Source organism: Chiloscyllium plagiosum, chromosome 2 (assembly GCF_004010195.1).
Source record: "Chiloscyllium plagiosum isolate BGI_BamShark_2017 chromosome 2, ASM401019v2, whole genome shotgun sequence".
NCBI lineage: Eukaryota > Metazoa > Chordata > Chondrichthyes > Orectolobiformes > Hemiscylliidae > Chiloscyllium > Chiloscyllium plagiosum.
In genome coordinates, this window is record NC_057711.1 from 91,984,745 (window position 1) to 92,006,099 (window position 21,355).

Consider the following 21,355-nt stretch of genomic DNA (forward strand, 5'->3'; position numbering starts at 1 on the left):
CGGGCGGTGCGGGGTTGTGGGACTATGAGGTTGGAGGCGGTGGATGGGAGATCCCCCGAGGTGATGAGGTTATGGACGGTCTGGACCCTCACCTTGACCTCTTTCCACCTATCACATTTCCGACGCCCCTCCCCCAAGTCCCTCCTCCCTACCTTTTATCTTAGCCTGCTGGACAAACTTTCCTCATTCCTGAAGAAGGGCTTATGCCCCGAAACGTCGATTCTCCTGTTCCCTGGATGCTGCCTGACCTGCTGCGCTTTTCCAGCAACACATTTCCAGCTCTGATCTCCAGCATCTGCAGACCTCACTTTCTCCTCTAATGTAAACCACAACCATATTAAGCAGGAACTGAGGAATAAAGATATGGGGTGGTTGTTTGAGGATAAATTCACATCTTTCATATGGGAATCTTCGAAGGGCCAGGAGATTAGAGTTCAGGAATAGCATGTTTGGGTGAAAATGAAATATAAGGATGACAAGAGAAATTGTGATCTTAGTGACAAAGAAAAGGGAGGCAGATGTAAGTTTTATGAAACTGAAGACAGATACAGCCCTTGAAAAATATAAAGATAGCAGGAACAACTTAAAAAAGACATTAGAGCGGTAAAAGGCATCATAAAATATCCTTTGCACACAGGATTAAGAAATATCCCAAGGCATTTTAAGTACATTTAAAGAGCAAGACAGTAGCAACTGAAAGGGTAGATGCACTCAAAGACAAAGGAAGGAATTTTGTATGAAGCTGGAGGAAGTGGGCAAGGTCCATCAGGAATACTTTCTAAGTTGGTACTCAGAAATCAGATGGACATCGTGGATGGTGAGTCTAGACAGGGATATTTCAATATTTTAGGGCATGTCAATATAAAAAAGGACATGATGTTTCAAAACATAGGTGTTTTGAAAAGCATGAACTTAGATAAGTCCCTAGGACATGATGGGATCTAACCCAGAAAATTAAGGGAATTGAGGCAGGAAATTGTTGGAGCCTTGTACAAAGTCTTTGTAACCTTTTTTGCCATAGTAGAGATCCTACAGGACTGGAAAACAGCCAATGTTGCTCCTTTGTTAAAGGACAAGGATAATTCAGGAAATTATAGACCAGTGAGCCTTACGTCAGTGGTAGGGAAATTATTGGAGAATATTATTAGCGGCAGGATGTACTTATATATGAAAAAATATGTACTTATTAGTGACAGGCATTGTTGCTTTGTGCAATGGAGGAAGGACGTGTCTCAAAAGCTCTGAATTTTTTGAGGAAGGGACAGAGATAATTGATGTGAGCAGGGCAGTGGTAGTTGTTTGTCTACATGGACTTTAGGAAGACCTTGACAAAGTTCCTCACAGCAGACTGATACAGAAGGTGAAGTCATATGGGATTCTGGTGAGCTTGCAAGATGGATACAAAATTGGCTTTGTTAATGAAGACAAAATAATGGTGGAAGAGTTTTTTCTCACAGTAGATCTATAATCAGTGGTGTTCCACGAGAATCAATGCAGGGACTCATGTTGCTTTCAATAAACATAAATCATTTGGAGGAGAATATAGGTGGCTGGTTAGTAAGTTTGCAGTTGGTACAAAGGTTGGGGAAGCTGCAAATAGACAGGAGAATTACGAAAGAATACAACAGTTTATTGATAGTCTAGCGACTTGGGCAGAGAAACAGCAGATGAAATTTAATCCAGACAAATGTGAGGTGATGCATTTTGGCAGGAGTGAAGTATACAGTGAATGGCAGAACCATTTGAAGCATTAATGTATAGACGGATCTAGGCAAACAGATCCACAATTCCGTGAAAGTGACAATACGAGTGAATAAGGTGGCCAAGAAGGCATATGGATGCTTGACTTCAATGGTCAGGCCATAGAGTATAAAAATTGGCAACTCATGTTATAGCTTTATATAACTTAAGTTAGGCCACATTTGGAATATTGTGTACAATTCTGGGCTTAACACTACCAGAAGGATGTGGAGGCTTTGGAGAAGGTACAGAAAATGGTTGTCAGGATGTTGTCTGATTTGGAAGGTATTAGCTATGAAAGAAGATTGGACAAATTTAGGTTTGTTTTTACTTGAATGCTGTTGACTAAGGTCATAGCCTGATAGGAGTTTACAAAATTATGAGAGGCATGGTTTGAATGAACAGTCAAAGTCTTTTCTCCAAGGGAGAAATGACACATTGTGGGAATATAGGATTAAGGTAAAAGGGGGAAAGTTTAAAGAAGGTGTGAGAAGCAAGTTTTCCACACAAAGGGTGGTAAGTGCCTGGAATGTACTGCCAGAGGAGATCGTAGAAGCAGACAAAATAGAAACATTTAGGAGGCATCATGACAGATATATGAATAAGGGTATGAGCAGTATGAATTGCATAGAAGTGGAAGGTTTTTAGTTTAGAAAGGCATAATGGGTTGGCACAGGCTTGGTGGGCCAAAGGGCCTGTTCTTGTGCTGTACTATTCTTTGTTCATTACGGAACTACTCAACCTTGTCTTATCAAGAGAAAAAGGCTATTCAATTAATAGTTCTGGTGTCATTCTCAGTTACATTTTCATATTACAAACTTCATGCGTTAACGAGCTTGACATCTTCATTGCTGAGGCTTTGCTTGATCATAAATTAATAATTATGTTATTACAGAAACCTGTTGATAGATATTTTAAAATAAGTCTAATGTAGAGAAAACATACAATTGGTCACAACAAGAAACAGGCAAGACAATTAAACTTACATTGTGAGCCTGGAATAGTGGAATGAGAAAAAGAAAGTACACTCTCCTTATCAGAGTCATAAGAATGCAAGTCTTCCTTTTCACTGATCAGTACATTTGAGTATGAAGAAGAAAATACTGGTTAAATGGATTGAAGAATAGATTAATATTGAACTAAGGAAAATATAATTCAGTACTAAATTTGAAGTTCTATTCTTATTTTATAATCTTCAATATAAAATGATTTTTTATAATTGATTTAGGGTCACCAACACTTTTATTGTAAAAGACTAAATTGATACATTGCCATGAACAAAGAAGGGCTCATGCCCGAAACGTCGATTCTCCTGCTCCTTGGATGCTGCCTGACCTGCTGAGCTTTTCCAGCAACACATTTTCAGCATATTGCCATGAACAACAGGAGAGAAACGTTTATTCATATGTCAGAAATCATATGTCAGAACTGCATGACAGAAAGACTAGGAGGATGACATTGTTTGAATGACCTGAATCAACCTCCCAGCCAAGAGCCGATGGCAAGGGTGGATTAACTGACATTTGTGATCAAGAGACTGAGCGGAAAAACACTCAAAAACTGGAGAACAGGGAAGAAAGCAGTTGTGGTGAGCCAGAGACTGATTTACATGGCTTGACAGAACAGGCCAGAATTGGATATTTTCTAATCAACCTGTTCAGCAATGGTGTGATACACCACTGGAGCAAGTGGGCCTCTTGTTTCAAAGGAACTCCACCACTATGACACAAGAGCTTTGCCAGCATGCTAAGACATCAGAGGGTGTACAAATCCTACAGAATAAACAATTAAAAATGCATATTTTTAAAGCTGATGAAATGTTCAATGACCGAACTGTGTAATAGTTTCTGACTGTATGACAAGTTGACAACTTTACATATCAAATAAAGTAATTGGAAATCATTATTAAAACGTTGAAACAAAACATGTGACAAGAGGATGCCAAATGGTCCAGAAAGGACAGTAATTCAAAATCAAAGTAATTGATTTAAAAACATTTCAGGATTTCCACAGGACATGAAAAATGCTATCTAGTTGCATGTTGACCTTTTAAACAAAAGCTGATGGAGCCATATGAATTACTTATATCTATTGGTAAAAAATATTGTACAATAAACCAATAGTTTGTGTGCAAAACCTGTGAGGTTAAACAGATTTCTCAGTTTCCTCCTCTCAAATTTAAGTATGCACTGCATGAACAATCTGAACTTGTACCACTCCACTGCATAGGAAACTAGCTAAATACCAATTTACTACTTTTGTAAGAGGCAAAAAATAGCACTAACCTTTAGCTGTAGGCAAAGGACTGTGCTGGTCTCCTCCAGGTTCAATGGAGCCAAGTGGATCAGACTGTTGAGCTACATCTAGAAGTAAAATTATTCATCATAAAAATTATCTATAATAATTCTGCTATAAAGATCAAAGTTCTGTTGTTCTTCCTAGTGTTCAGTAAAATTTGTGAATATTGTCAATGGGTACATCACATTCAATCCTGTTCTAATCCTAGTTTGAAGAAATAATTTGTTGGTAGTGAGAGAGAAGACAATTTGGTTCAAATGTGATGACCCATCCAGATTGTCAATATTCACTGTCAGGGTACAGTAAAACCCTGTCAAGGAGTGTAAATAAGGCACATTGTAATTTGAATGTACAAACACACAAGAAAAAACACAATGATGATATTTCTTTTCTTCTGTGATTATGGTTAAAAAAATGACTTGAACATGCAACATAAAAATGACATAAGTGAGGACAAAGATGTATAGGAATTTGCAGTCTCATGCATGTAATTTTTCCATTTACTTTCAAAGTTTGACAATAACTATGGCAGTCCACCTTTCAAATCACCATAGTGGATAAAATGCCAGCAACTGAACGTTCTCATAATTAATTTTAATTAAAAAATACTCAAACAGTATTTGTTTCTTTGTTCAGTATGCCTTGTCTCCAATATGTTTACATTTCCTCCTGATCTTTTCAACCACAGCTGTAATTTATCAGGAATACTGAAATGTTTATGAATAGAACTGCAAACTGTCATGTTGCTATTGCATAAAATTTATTGTGTCAGAATCATTAAATGCAAGGCATATAATTTATGAGTACCACCCACTTCTTACTTCAAACTTTTTTCTACCATATCTGTACTCATGGAAATTCAAACCCAGGCCCCTTATTCCAAGGAATTTTTTTTTTAAATTATCAATTCTATTTCAATCTTATTCCTATGACATTACTTCATTGGAGAAATCAATATCTGCAAACATTAACAGTTGTATCAATTCAACTTTATTAATTCAAAAATAATTACTGAGCTATCCTTCTACAGTGCTAGTCATCCTTTACTCCTCGTCAACAGTCATTCTTAATACAAGAACCTTGACAACTGGTATTGACAAAACTTTTTTGATTATACTGAATACTGCAGCAGAGCTATTGAGCTGCAACTCTGCATTCGGTTGCCCCCTTTGATGCCACGAATGCTGTATTACATCAAATCCAAGATGAGTGAATACTTCCCTCAAGTTATCATCAGCAGGCTCCATCCTATTCTTCACCAAACAGAAATGCTCTGCTAATTCCAGCTGCATCCCAGACTCAATAATTCTTTATGTTTGCAAAATCTGTACTTATCAAGTCTGAGGTAAGCTAATAAAACTAATCAATGACCAGGATGTCTTCTTGTAACTCTGGGGGCATAATACATTTTTGACTTTCTTTACCTGGAGAGGTGATAGCCTAATGGTATTATTGCTAGACAAATAATCCAGAGACCCTGGTGATATTTCGGGAACCTGTGTTTGAATTCTGATGGAATTTGAATTAATAAATATCCGGAATTGGAAATCTAATGATGACCACAAAAACATTGTTGATTGTCAAGAAAAACCCATGTTTTTCACCTATGTCCCATACAGTAGGAAACTGTCATAGTTGCCTGGTCTTAAACGTGACTCCAGGCCCACAGCTGTGTGGTTGACTCGTGAGATAGGTAATAAATGCTGACGTGGCCAGTGAAATCCATATCCTGTGAATGAATAAAATTAATACCCTGCTCCATGTGCCTCCTCTGACAAAAAACACCAAAGGAACCATAACATTGCAAATCTATCCCTCATACAGTCATACTTAACAGATCTCCCCTGCTAACTTTAAAAATGCTGATTCTAACGTCCAAACAATTTTCTGTTAGGTGTTCACAGAATAGCAGTCTGACATGTATGATGTTCTGAGGAAGGGCAATTGGGCCTGAAAGACTGAAACTGATCTCTCTTCACAAATGTTGGCAGACCTGTTGAGCTTTTCCAGCAACGTCTGTTTTTGTTTCTGATTTACAGCATCCGCAAATCTTTTGGTTTTATGTCTGATGTTTTCATTGAATTGGCTGTAGAATTGCTGCCTGCACTCTTTAAGCCTTATGGCTGAAGTATTAGGACTTATATTGGAGGAATGTACCATATTCAATTAATTATATTAGTCCACAGATTACCACATAAAAGTTAATTGTTTTGATTGTTTGGTTCCTAATGTGGGTCAAAAAGCGCAGTGCTGGAAAAGCACAGCCGGTCAGGCAGCATCCAAGGAGCAGGCACGTTGATTGTTTCGAGCATAAGCTCTTCATCAGGAATGTGGTGGGGTTGCCCAAGGGGGCTGAAAGATAAATGGGAGGGGGTGGGGCTGGGGGGAGATTTATCTCTCTCCCTGAGCCCCACCCCTGTCCCACTTATCTCTCTCCGTCCTGTCCCATTTATCATTCAGCCCCCTTGGGCCACCCCACTACATTCTTGATGAAGAGCTTATGCTCAAAATGTTGATTCTTCTGCTCCTCGGATGCTGCCTGACTGGCTGTGCTTTTTCAGCACCACACCTTTTGACTCTGATTTTCAGCATCTGCAGTCCTCGCTTTCTCCTGGTTCCTAATGTGACCAATTGTGTGCTTTCTCAAAACTAAAAATAAAAATGATTCATCAATCAAGTTTCTTTAATGAACAAAAATATTGATTTATTATTAAAATAATATGTTTAATGAAATTGGTTACCACACTTAGTTTGTAATGTGAAAGGTTGAATACTTAATCCTCCAAATAACCCTTAAAACACAACCATGGCAGGTAATGGGTAAATAGATTTATTTCTGCAGAGAATCAATATGAATGTTGTGGAGATTGAAACACTTTTACGTAACGTCTTTGTTATTGAAGGCAAAAAGGATAAGGTCTGGAGCATTTGGGTGACCTTGTTGATCTAGGTTGATCTGGAGTCTGGCATACATAGATGAATGTCAAAAAACATAAGCAGATGTCCTGGGGATATATGTCCCAAGATGTAGCTTACCCAAGAAACACAACATCAAAAAGTAGTTAAAGCTGAAAATCGGGTTTTTCTTTGCATTTGCAAAAAGGACATTTCCAGAAACAGGAGAGCTGATGAGTTGGGCAGACTTTTCTTAACAGATTTCTATCCCAAGTGAAAATCCAAAACTATCTGCAAGTCTACAAAACTCTGTTCAAACAGAACAGTCTTAAAACTCAGTCCTGAAACAGTGTTTTCACCAAAGTGAGTTCAAGCAACTAATATTAGCAATTATCCAGAACAATGTAGGTTTCTAAGAAATAGGAGAATGTGAAGACTGCAGATGCTGGGCAGTCAAGAGTCAAAACATGTGGCACTGGAAAAGCACAGCAGCTCAGGCAGCATCTGAGGAGCAGGAGAATCAATGTTTCGGGCATAAGCCCTTCATCAGGAAACGTTGACTCTTCTGCTCCTCGGACACTGTCTGACCTGCTGTGCTTTTCAAGCACCACACTTTTTGACTCTCGGTTTCCAAGAAATGCGTTATTAAGGAAAAATGTTGTACGTCCTTTTGTTGACCTCTCCAAAAATCATAATCCAGGTACCTCCACAATTCTTTAAATTCAAGTGCTCAAAAATTAAATATGAAGACATCATACAGATCAATTGACTTTGCAGACCACGAAAGCCATTGATATGAGCGTGTTTCAATCTAAACACTTCCTGCAATCTTCTTTCTCTCTCTGTATCCTAATATGTACTTTCTGCTCTTTTACTTGACATCTGTTCACGTTCAAAAAGGTATTTAACATAATAAAATGTGCGAAAGCACAGCAGCACTATAAAACAAAGTATCTGCTCAACCCATAGAGGAGATATTAGATTATGATGATGAAAGCCAAGTATTAAGGACTCTCTTACAGTAAGAAAGTGAGGTAGAACATTAGAAAGCTATTCCAGAACCTAGAGCCCAGGCTACCAAAAACACAATTACATAACGATGGAGCATTTAAAAATTGGGAAATTCTAAAGTGGCCAGAATTAGTGGAATGCAGATACTTTGAAAGATTGTTGGGCTGGAGGACGTCACAGAAAAATCGAGGGGTGAAACAATGGAGGAATTAAAAATGAGAATGAGAATTTTAAAATCAAGACTCTAATCTACTGTACATTCGTCACCCTCAAATATAATATGTTTAAATAAATGTCAAAGTCAATCTGGTGTAGGTTCCTGGAGCAAATTCTCTTTCTAGGACATATTGCACTTTACAACATATTATTTAGTTATTTTGCTCACTTGCTACAGCGATGATTTGTAGCACAGAATTTCATACTCTAGTAAACATGTTGCAACATCTGTGAAGAATTAGAACTAATTAACAGGAACCATTTGTGTAAGTGTTCTATGTCTTACACATTTATAGTTGCACCAAGAGTCAGGTACACCAGTCAAAGCAAGTCTATAGCCAGGTAGCATGGCAAGCTAGAATTAAACAAAAGATCTTTCTGAGCTAAAGGTATGATTATTTTAAACACCTGGGAATCAAAACCAGAGTACATAAACCACTCAGACCATCATCGTGCGAAGAATCTATTTCTAATAATTTCAATTTTGTGCTGCCTTTAAATAACTGAGTCAAATGTAGGATCATGATTATCCCATTAGGCTACTTAAGAGGCATCTAAGTAGAGCATGTCAGACGTATAAACTTCATTTACTCACATTAGATCCATTTGCCTTGTATCATCACTGCATCAAAATCTATTGATCTCATACTTAAAAGTTTCAGAAAATGTCCTGATTTCACTCCAACAGAAACAAGTCGACTATAATTTAGCCCTCCATAATTTGAAGACTTATTCTTAGCCATGACATATAAATGCAATGTTGTATGTGCTCCAACATCAACCATAACTGCTTTGCAGTTGGGTATCATCCTCTTTTCCTGACTGGGTGCAAAGGGTGCATTGATTTACAGTTACATGGAAAAACTGTGACTGAATCTTAATGACAAGATTCTCTAGTCTTAAAGAGATGCAGTATATTGCATGATACCAATGTAATTTGTATCTGATTACTAAGTTACATATTGTAATCAAGACAAAGAGATACAAAGTGCTGTAGGTCCTGGAGATCTGAAATAATAACCACTGGAGAAACTCTATAGGATGACAGCTTCTGTGAAAAGAGCAACAGAGTGAATGTTTTACTCCAGTATGATTCGTCTGTGAACTTCAGGTATCAGTACTGAATTCAAGAACTTCAATGCTTGAACACTGTATTGCATTTTGGTTACACCTCTTCCCATTCCACATCTGCTGTCTTTTTTTGCATGGATTTGCACTCAGCAAAGCTGACCCATTTACTACTGTTCATGATCTGTATCTCCCCCTTCTAGCACTAACACTTGTTTGATCTTTTACTCTGGCCACTTTCTCATCTGTTCCCCCTCTCCTTTTGCTAACAGCATAAAAATCATAATTTTGCAGCCTTCTTTGGCTCCACAGAATGGATATTGTCGCAGATTCTCTGTTCACAGATGCTGCCAGACCTGCTGAGTTTCTCCAGTACTTTCCATCTTCATTTTACAATGGAGTTAGTCATCTTTCAGTTAGACAATTTGATTCCAGGTCAGTACCTGGAACTCCTTCAACTGTGTTTTTTCAAACTGCTATTTACATAGTCTGTCCAACTGGTTTAACTTGCAGTGCAGTCAAAATGTGTTGTTTATTGCTCAATGTTTGATCTCGAGGAATTGAAAGATCATATTCCAACAAAATTGCTATTCCTGCAGGCTTGTAATTAGTTTCTGCTCTTTGTTACCTATATTTTCAGCCTCTTAAGTTAGTGAACCTTCTAATGATATAAAAATATTTTGGTGTCCATAAAAAATTTGAGTATTTCCAGAACTGGGGAGCAAAAATAAAAGTGCCAAATTGTTTTTGATTTAATGTAAAATTGACCAAAAAGTGAAGCTGTATTTGTCAAAGTGACTGTTGAATCGCTCCAATGAAAATATACTATGTAACTAAAATAAATAATATTACATTTATGTGGAATGCATGACAGAGATGATGGACTCACCAGGAAATAGCAAAATCCAAAAATTCAGTTAAGCTGACTAGCCAGACAGCAGTCTATAAACACATCAGTTTAAAAATAAAGTCAAGCTTATTGGCTTGTTTCTCATGAAAACATTCTACTTCAAGATTTGTACACTGCGTGTAGCAAATATTGAGTCTAATACCTTTAATGTTAAAAAATAAAGTGGAACACTAATGCTGCATTTAATTGACCATTTTTACATGCGGATTGGTATGGATCTGTACCAGTATTGGTGGAACAATGCAAAAGGCAACAGCTTAAAGACTTAAAGAGGCTCTTACAATTTCTTCATAGTTCTTAACATAGTTTCTAAAGAATGCCTTCTGAAGCCAGATGAGGAGGATGTGAAAATTTAGTGTGTTCATACTGCTGTTTATTCTTGTGTTCAGTACAGTCCAACCTATTATACGTTTACTTCGTGGAAATGTACACCACTCTTCCAACCTTTTCCTCCCTTGAGGTCATCATTATATGTTGGATTATAATTCAACAGACACTAACTTGATTCTAATACATCATGACCAAGATCACCTTGGACCATGGTGAGGCTTGTTTAGTAGGGTATGAGCATAAGTAAGCTCCATTTACATTTTCTGCCACAATTTCAATGTACAGGAAATAAAATTGGGAATGCTGCCAATTTCTATCCCATCCCCGATAGACTGGGTGTCAAAATCAAGAATCTTCATAGCTCCAACCACTATAGCTTAGACCATATTAACTGATGCAAAGCAGAAGCCTTGGTTGATTACAAATAAGGCACAGTACGAAGCAGCAGAAAAGGAAGTTCTGATTTGGAGATGCTGGTGTTTGACTGGGGTGTACGAAGTTAAAAATCACACAGCACCAGTTATAGTTCAACAGGTTTATTTGGATGCACTAGTTTCGGAACGCTGCTCGTTCATCAGGTGGCAGCGGAGTATAAGACCATAAAACACAGAATTTATAGCAAAAGTTTACGTGTAATGCAACTGATATTATATATTGAAAAAGACCTGGATTGTTTGTTAAGTCTCTCATTTTTTTAGAATGACCATGTTGGTTTCAGTTCTTTCATATGTAAAGCCCAGAACTTTTTTTAAAGTTACATTCTCAAATGAACTTTAACAATAGGTGCTATGTCAGCTCAGATAATGTATTGAAGATGTAAGGTTAAAGTCTGTCTGTCTGTGTCCCAATGTTCAGACTGATTCTATTTCTAAAAAAGGGATTTACAGAATCTTACATGGATTCATGCAGTTTTTGAGCAAAATACAATGTAATTCTGCAAGTACAAATTCACCCCACAAACTTATACGTATGTGTGTGTGAGAGAGAGAGCGTGAAAGAGAGAGAGAGACAGAAAGTGTGTGTGTGTAGTGTAGTGGGGTCACCTGTAGGGTGACATGAACTAAAGGTCCCAGTTGAGGACATCCCACGCGTACCAAAAGGAGCTAGAATTGTGAAAGGCATTTAAATTATAGAGGATACGCAGATTTCAGTGAACGAAAATGATTTGGTAAATTAGACCTTAAATATTTTGGTTAACTAACATTTGAAGGTTAATACCTAACCATAAGAAAAATATGGGCATGCATAACCATGTAAAGAATAGAGCAAAAATTATGGGTGACTTTAATCTTCATATTGATTAAGTTGATCAAATTGGAAAGGGTAGCTGTGATAATGAATTTATGAAGTGCATTAGGGATAGTTTCCTACAGCAATACAGAGCCAGGGAGCAAACTATCTTGGATGTGGTAATGGGAAAATGACCTTTGTTATGATACTATGGTTTTAAGTGGTGTATTTGTCCTTTTCTTTGAAAAGAGGTTTTAAGACAGGGGTCTAGAGTTGTCTATATGAATCCAATGTAGTAAACAGCTTGTGAGGCCTTGAGGCTTTTGTTTTCAAGTTGGAACAATATAAGTAGCCTGAATGGGTGGGGGTCAAGCTTCGACAAAGCCAGGATTTTTAGTTTTTCAGTATGATCTGCTCGGGTCTTGATGGAAGCTAGATTTGGAAGCTGTAGTACATCTCTCTCAGCTACTCTTTCAGCATTTTCTCTTGATTTTTTTTCCCTCCTTGACTGCAGAATTGTATGTGAGATAATCTACTTTGCTGAATTTGCCTTTGCTGGTGTGTGTTTATGGGATGTTGCTATATTGGAACAGTTACTGTTCAGAAGTTAAATAATATATAATTCTGTTAAATGTTTCCCATGTGTTCTTTTAATTTCTTCTTTCATTTGTTGAATTTTAACCATAGTTTCTGAATAAGGTGCCTTTGGCTTCAAATCTGGTAGTTGGACAAATCGAATAGCATCTGGAATATAATACCTGGCACTTGCCTTCAAAATAAGAGAAAGTCTGGTCTAAGATAACTTCTTAATACATTTTGAGGGGTTTTGGTCTGGTCCATAACATCTTGAGTAATAGATCCCCTCAAAGGAATGATCAGAACATGACAGAATTTAATAATCAGTTTAACAGTGAGTAACTTTAGTCAGAAATAAAGGGAATTACAATGAAATGAGGATAGTTAGCTAAAGTGAACTGGGTAGATGTATAAGCAAGAATAACAGTAGCAGACAATTAAGGAGATAATTCATGACTGTCAGCAAAAATACATCCCAGAATGAAGGAAAGATTCTGAGAAAGGGATTAACCAAACCATGGCTATCTAAGGTAGGTTTATATCCATGATAGCCCTGAATTCTGAATCCAGCAAAAGAGTACTAAAATGATAATAAAGATGGAAAATAAATTATGAGGGCTAACTAAAAAGGAATATAAAAATGACAATGAAAACTTCTTTTAATGTATAAAAAGAGGTCAAAATGAATATAGACTCCTTAGAAAATTACACTGGGGAGATGGTTATGGGGAACAAAAAAAATGACAGAGGAGTTAAACAGATATTTTCCATCAGTGTTATTATCAAAGCTACTTTGAGCATTCTATTAATATTAAAGAACACAGGGGAGAAATTAAGTACTATCACTATCACTAGAGATGTAGTATTAGATAAACTAATGGGACTAAAGGTAGTTATGTCTTTTGGCTCTGATGGCTTACATCTGAGATTTTAAATGATAGCTACTGACATAATGCATTGGTTGTAATTTTCCAAAAATCCTTCCATTTTGGAGAAATTCCAGAGGAAAACTACCAATGTGACATCCTTATTCAAAAAGGGAGGCACAAGGTGAGTAACTATAAGCCAATAAGACTAACATCTTAGTTGGGAAAAGTATTGGGATTAATTATTAAGAAAGTAATAGCAGAACATTTAAAAAATCATAATACAATCAGATAGTACGGCTCATGGCTCATGAAAAGAAAATAGTGTCTGACTGATTTATTCGGGTTTTTTGAATAAATGTCAATCAAATTGGATAGATGGGAACCAGAAGATGTGTCGTATTTGGAAATCCAGAAAGTGTTCAATGATGTTCAAAAGGTTAAGTCATAAGAGCCCACAATGTTGGAGCTCATATGTAGACATTGATAAAGAATTGGCTTATGGCAAGCAAGAGTAGCAACATGGGTTCATTTACAGATTGGTAACTCATGGCCAGTGGGGTTTCACATAGACCAGTGTTGGGACCGCAATTGTTTACAATACATATTAATAACTTGGAGGAAGGAAGCAAATTTACTCTAGCCAAATTTGTAGTTGACACAAAAATAAGGTAGTTTGCAAGAGATACAATAATTTACAGAGAGATATTGATCAGTTAACTAAGTGGACAAGGATTTGGCAAATGAAGTACAATGAGGAAAAATGTGAAGTTGTTTATTTTGGAAGGGAGAACAAAAGAACAGAATATTATTTTAATGGAGAAAAACCACAGAAAGCTGCAACACAAAGGTATTTGGTAGGTTTTTGTATTTGAGACACAGAACGTTAGCACACAGGTGCAGCGGGTAATCAGGAAGGCTAAATTGAATGTTAGCCCTTATTTCAAGGGGATTGGAGCAGAAGAGTCAAGAAGCCTTATGTAACTGTACAAGGTTCTTGTGAGACCACATTTGGAATACTGTGAATAGCTCTGGTCCCCTTATTTAAGGAAAGATGTCATTTCACTGGAGGCAGTTCACTCAGATGATCCCTGAAATGGAAGGATTTTCTTCTGAGCAAAGGCAAATTAGATTGGAATGCTACTCACTGCAGTTTAGAAGAATGACAGATAATTTCAGTAAAACATATCAGCTTCTTAAGGGGTTTGACAGGGTAAATGCTGAGAGGAGGTTTCCCCTCATAGGAGGGTATAGGAACAGACGGCATAGTCTCAGATTAAGAGGCACCAATTTAAGTCTAACATGAAGAGGAATTTCTTCTCTCAGACGTTTGAGTGTCTAAGGAACTCCTTGCTACAGAGACCTGTGGGGGCAGAGTCTATGTATGTATTTAAGGCTGAGATAGATAAATTCTTGAACTGTCAGGGAATCAATGGCTCTGGGGAAAATGGAAGAAAATGGGTCTGAGGAATGCTGGACTGCCATGATCCAGTGGAATGGTGGAGCAGACTGCAGGCACCAAATGATCAACTCTGTTCCAATTTCTTATAAAATGAGCTCAATGGGGTGACAGCATCTTGGTGCCAGATGGCATAGGCACACTCTAATCTATTCTCAGACGCTCTATCTGCTCCCACTTCCTTTTCCAGTTCTTCACTGTACTTCTCAGTTTGGTTAGCGTCAGTATTATAAATTAAACAAATTTCATAAAATTCTTTTTTCTGTTTCATTTCAATATTAATAAGTCATTATTTCCCTTCCTTGGCAGGACTACTTAGCTGCAAACCTTAGACTAAGCATATTCAGAAGAGCTAAACTCAAAAGGTGAGATGAAAGTTATTGTTCTTGACATCAAGGCTGTATTTATCTGAGTGTCCAAAATCAGAAGTCATACAACACCAGGTTATAGTCGAACAGGTTTATTTGAAATCATAAGCTTTCGGAGCACTGCTCCTTCGTCAGGAGTACATGTGACTTCTGACTTTGTCCACCCCAGTCCAACACCAGCACCTCCACACTTTATCTGAGCATGGCATCAAGCGAGCCTAGCAAAAGTGAAGTCAATAGGTATGAGGGCATGGGGGTGTTGGTGATGGTGTTTCGGGTGGGTGGATGGAGTAGGGATGATTGGAATAGTAACCAGTGGAAAGGAAGATTGTTGTGGCTTTTGGATGTGAATTATCTCACCTCCCAGATTGTCTCTGTATGAATAGTGTTGGGTAGTGTCCGAAACTCAAGTACCTTCAGCTGTTTCATTAATAACTCAGAGGTTATCACTGCTGCTTCACAGCACCAGGGACCCGGTTCAATTCCAGCCTTGGGCGACTGTCTGTATGGAGTTTGCACATTCTCCCTGTGTCTGCGTGGGCTTCCTCCGAGTGCTCCGGTTTCCTCCCACAATCCAAAGATGTGCAGGTCAGGTGAATTGGCCATGCCAAGTTGTCCATAGTGTCATAGATACATTAGTCAGTGGGAAATGGGTATGGGTGGTTTACTCTTCGGAGGGTCGGTGTGGACTTGTTGGGCCAAAGGGCCTGTTTCCACACTGTAGGAAATCTAATCTAATCTAGTCTAATCTAAACTTCCCTCCAACAAAAGGCAGAAGTAGGCGTGTTCACCAATTATTGCACATTGTTTAGTGACTCCTCAGATAATAAAGCAGTCCATGTCAATATGCAGCAAAACTTAGATAACATCAGGTTTGGTTGATGAATGGCAAGTAACATTTGTGTCACACAATTTCCAAGCAATGACCATTTCCAACAAAAGAGAATCTAACCAACTCCCTTTGACATTCAATGCCACTATCATTATTGAATCCTAACAGTAAAAATCCAGAGCGGTAAGACTAACCAGAAACAGAACTGGTCCTGCTACAAGAATAGATCAGAGGCTGTAAACTCAGAAGTGAGAAAGTCATCTCCTGGTTACCAACATGTGTCCACAAGCTAGGAGTGTGCACTTTACGTGAATGCAGTGTCAACAATACTCGTAAAGCATGACACCATCCTTCAACAGTTGTGCACGCCATACAAAAGTCGAGAGTGTGGTGCTGGAGAAGCACAGCAGGTCAGGCAGCACCTGAGGAGCAGGAAAATAGACGTTTTGGGCAATAGCCCTTCATCAGGTGTGATCACAAATTAGCCGAGTTTCAAAAGTTGCTGCAAAAACAGAAGGAGTTGGAAAAGCTCAGCAGGTCTGGAAACATCCGTGATAAGAAGGCAAGGTTAACGTTTCAGGTCCAATGACCCTTCCTCAGAACCCTTCTTCACCGGACCTGAAATGTTAACTTTGATTTCTCCTCACAAATGCTGCCAGACCTGCTGAGCTTTTCCAGCAACTTCTGTTTTTGTTTCTGATTGACAGCATCCACAGTTCTTTTCATAGTCATAAAGTCATAGAGATGTCGAGCATGGAAACAGACCCTTTGGTCCAACCTGTCCATGCCGACCAGATATCCAAACCTAATCAAGTCCCATTTGCCAACACCCGGTCCATATCCCTCCAAATCCTTCCTATTCATATACCCATCCACATGTTTTTTAAATGTCACAATTATACCAGCCTCCACCACTTCCTCAGGCAGCTCATTCCATACACATACTGCCCTCTGCATGAAAAAGTTGGCCCTTAGGTCCCTTTTATATCTTTCCCCTCTCACCCTAAACCTATGCCCTCTACTTCTGGACTTCCCCACCCCAGAGAAAAGACTTTGTCTATTTGTTCTACATATGCCCCTCATGATTTTATAAACTTCTATTAGGTCACCCCTCAGCCTCTAATGCTCCAGGGAAAACAGCCCCAGCCTATTCAACCTCTCCCTATAGCTCAAATTCTTCAACACTGGCAACATCCTTGTAAATCTTTTCTGAACTCTTCCCAGTTTCACAACATCCTTCCGATAGAAAGGAGACCAGAATTGCATGTAATATTCTGACCAATAAAGGAAAGCATACTAATTATCCTATCTACTTTACACTCTACTTTCAAGGAGATATGAACCTGCACTCTAAGGTCTCTTTGTTCAGCAACACTCCCTAGGACCTAACTATTAAGTGTATAAGTCCTGCTAAGATTTGCTTTCCTAAAATTCAATATTTCGCATTTATCGGAATTAAACCCCATCTGTCACTCCTCAGCCCATTGGCCCATCTGATCAAGTTTTCATTGTAATCTGAGGTAACCTTCTTCGCTGTCCACTATATCTCCAACTTTGGTGTCATCTGCAAAGTTACTTCTTATGTTCACATCCAAATGATTTATATAAATGATGAAAAGTAGTGGACCCAGCAACGAACCTTATGGTTCACACTCGGCACAGGCCTCCAGTGTGAAAAACAACCCTCCACCACCACCCTCTGTCTTCTATTTTTGAGCCAGTTCTGTATCCAAACGACTTTTTTTTTGGTTTTCAAAAGTTGCTAATAGCTTCAACACAACAAGTGCTCAACTGATTCAAGAAGAATTGAAACTCTGAAGAGCTGTAATGATAGGGTGTGTGCTTGTGGTTTCTTGTTTGTTCACAACTCAAAAACTTAAATGATTGCATTTTTTTGCACAGTACAGTTATTTGTCTTTCCAATATCAATGGTGGTGCATCTGAATTGTGAATCTTATAGTTTTGTTTCAGGTTTAATTGAAATGGGCCTTCTAACCAGTCCACCTCCATACTCATACTCCTGCGCTCCCTGCAGCTCAGAAAATGCACTGTGAAGTGGGAGCTGACACGAGTCATGCTGACATGGGACACACAGATGGCTGCTGAACCATAACATGGAAAAGTATAGTGAAGCATATGCAGATACTGCCTGAGGCCAACAGGATACCAGCACAATTGATACAGATAATTAGTTCAAGGTGGGTGGCGGATAGAATACACATCAGTAACATCTACTGCCTGCTGAAGTGTCTGAGTCCAACCATCATCTTCCATTTATAGTAATGGAAAACTATCTTTCTTCTCAGGAAGAACAATCACGACCAGTTACGGCAGCAGTGGACTTCCAAGTTGCTGCTGAAATTGACAATGACTCTGTAATGTTTTCTGTAAACAAACCATGCTGCACAAACAAAGACTCAATATCTGGACCATTATACCATGAAATATATAAAATATCATGACATGTGCTCTGAGGGTGAGAGAAAGCACGCAGCTGACAGCTGTGCTGCCAGACGTGTCTCTCCCCGGAGCTCCAGTTTCTTTGTACAATAAACTTTGTTGTTGAATCCTAATTCTGACTCCGAGACTGGTGATTTGCCCTACAACAACTGCAAACCTGACACCTTTGTGAAGAAACAAAATCTAAGAAAATGTCACATTGTGGAAGATGTATAAGGGTGCATTGGCTCCAACTATCAGTTTGCCAAGAAACATCAGCAGAATGCTATCATGCCACTCTATGTGCTACCATGAAAGTTCATGTGACTGACTGCAACTTGCACTCCAAAGATTCTCTTAGCTTCACTCTATCAGTTGCTACCCATTAAATACTGTACAAGTTGAGTTCTATCCAAAATTGCATTCATATGCTCACTTCTACACCTTGAAAGCATACTGCCTTGCTTCAGCCTTTGAGGTACTGTTAAACCGTGATGACTCTTGTTATTCAAGGCAACATTGTTAGCATTAAAGTGTTAGGTTTTGTGCTAACTTTCCTGGAGTTGAATATAAACATAGAAACATCAAATCAGAAGCAAAAGATTGCTATCTCTGAATACAGTCAGATATTTTATTTCATAAACATTTTTTCTGAAACATTTTTGTTTAAATTTTAAACATCTGTCAAATATACACCATTTCCAAATATTTATTTAATTTTCTTAACTTCTTGACTTTGTTAAAATAACATGAAAATTTACCATTAATTTTTGGATAGGAATTAGTTTTTTTGCAACCATCTTGACAAAACTATTTATTGAACATTTAGATTAGATTACTTACAGTGTGGAATCATATCATAGAATCCCTACTGTATGGAAACAGGCCATTTGACACAACAAGACAATACTGACCCTCTGAAGAGTATCCAAACCAGACCCATTGCCCTATTACTTTACATTTCATCTAACCTACACATCCCTGATCACTATGGACAATTTAGCACGGCCAGTTCACCTAGTCTGCACGTTTGAACTGTGGAAGGAAATCCATGCAGAAACAGGGAGAATGTGCAAACTGCATGCAGGTAGTCACCCAAGGCTGGAATCAAACCTGGGTCCCTGGTGCTGTGAGTTGGCAGTGCTAACCACTGACCCACCATGATTTATGTTCACATGGGAAGAATAGAAAAACTCCTTTATAGCAGCATTATGCCAACTGCATTGAATTCCCTGAAGGTTTTCTCATTGATATGAATTTGGAAAGCCACTTGTGTCATACAGATAGTGACTGGGAGAGCTGCTTTGCAGGGGAATTGATGTAGGTTGTACATTGCTACATTAAGTGTCTCTAATTGCTCTGCCGGAAAGTTTTAGGCAGTTGATGGAGTATCAGTTTGGTTTAAAAGGGCTAGTTATTTCATTTGGCTGAAAGTATGATTAGATTACACTAGGGAATTATGATTAGGTTACTTACAGAGTGTAAACAGGCCCTTCGGCCCAACAAGTCCACACCGACCCTCCAAAGAGCAACCCACCCAGAACCATTCCCCTACATTTACCCATCCACCTAACACTACGGGCAATTTAACATCTTTGAACTGAGGGAGGAAACCAGAGCACCCGGAGGAAACCCACGCAGACACAGGGAGAATGTGCAAACTCCACACAGACAGTTGCCTGAGGTGGGAATTGAACCCAGGTCTCTGGCGCTGTGAGGCAACAGTGCTAACCACTGTGCCACCGTGCCACCTGCTGCAGTATAATGCTAAATAAGGTTTGATTCCCATAATGGCTAAGGTATTCCAGCCGTATAATATCATGGTATAAGTCATGATTAACAACCTTTCACAAAGAGTGAAAGTACCACTCTGCACCGGCCATCCACTACAGCTGCTAAGCTACCCAGGCATTCCTTGCCTCTGGTTTGTACGAAAGCAACCAATAATGGGGGCAGCAGCTTGCATACTCTCTCCACTAAAATCAAATTACTCAGCAAACATTTGGATTAAAGTTTGTGAAATCACTTACAGCTTGTACATACTGGAAGAATAAGGAGTTAACACAACTACTATTTGATTGGTCCAGCACCAGAAAATATAACCTTAATTTTCTTGCAGAAGGAATGACATTTTAAAATAAATAAAGCTAGCAAATTAGAATCCATGTTACATGGCATTGCAACATATTTTGACATTATAATTCCACTGACTAGATTTATTACTTTATAAATAGAGACCGGAAATCCCCTTCATTTCTATGCAATCCATGCACAATTACTATGATAGATTATATAACCATTTCACACTAAAGTAACTATTTGCAAAATCCCGTATGCTAATTTTAATTTCAAGCAGTGTGCAAAATCTTTAAAAGCCACAATAAAATTTAATGCATGTAAATCTCAGAAGTGAGAAAAAGCCAGTCCATTCCAACTGTTTTTTTTAATATTCAGCTTTTCCTCCCTAGAATCCCACTCTATTTTGAATGACTTCTATTGACTTACAGAAAACAATGCATTCTTTTTCTAATGCTTTCACCAGTACAAAAACATACCCTTTGGTCATTCTAGCCTGAAAAATGTGTTGCTGGAAAAGCGCAGGTCAGACAGCATCCAAGGAGCAGGAGAATCGACGTTTCGTGAAGAAGGGCTTCTTCAGGAATCGTGAAGAAGGGCTTATGCCCGAAACGTCGATTCTCCTGCTCTTTGGATACTGCCTGACTTGCTGCGCTTTTCCAGCAACACATTTTTCAGCTCTGATCTCCAGCATCTGCAGTCCTCACTTTCTCCTAGTCATTCTAGCCTGACTTACCTTGAAGTACTATTGATTTTATTTTATCTGTCTATACCATTTCATACTTCATTTCATACATAGAGAGTTGAAGCAATTTGAATTTGTCACATTAAATGGGAAAATAGCTCTATTGTTATTTATTCAAATTTTATGAAGGATGTATTATTGGCAAACAGACTTTGAGGTTTATCAAATGGCTGACAGAATGAGTTATGAATTATTAAATTAAACGTGCTTCCTGGATAATATCAGACGAGTGATAGCCACATTTTCCATTTACAAAATGCCACCTTCACAAATGGGATAATGCCACCATGAAATCA

At 38.4% G+C, this 21,355-nt stretch overlaps 1 protein-coding gene across 5 annotated transcripts in view; it reads right to left on the reverse strand.

Annotated features, from left to right (window-relative positions):
* The window catches only part of ror2 (receptor tyrosine kinase-like orphan receptor 2), a 419,702-nt gene that overhangs the window by 97,425 nt on the left and 300,922 nt on the right, over window positions 1–21,355 (reverse strand). For 4 of the 5 annotated variants that reach the window (XM_043714222.1, XM_043714214.1, XM_043714204.1 and 1 more), the window contains exon 2: window positions 4,026–4,103. The exons of the other annotated variant lie outside the window; for it this stretch is intronic. In XM_043714222.1, the coding sequence (XP_043570157.1) occupies window positions 4,026–4,103 (78 nt within the window). The remainder of the gene's footprint in view (window positions 1–4,025; window positions 4,104–21,355) is intronic. 5 annotated transcript variants of the gene reach the window in all.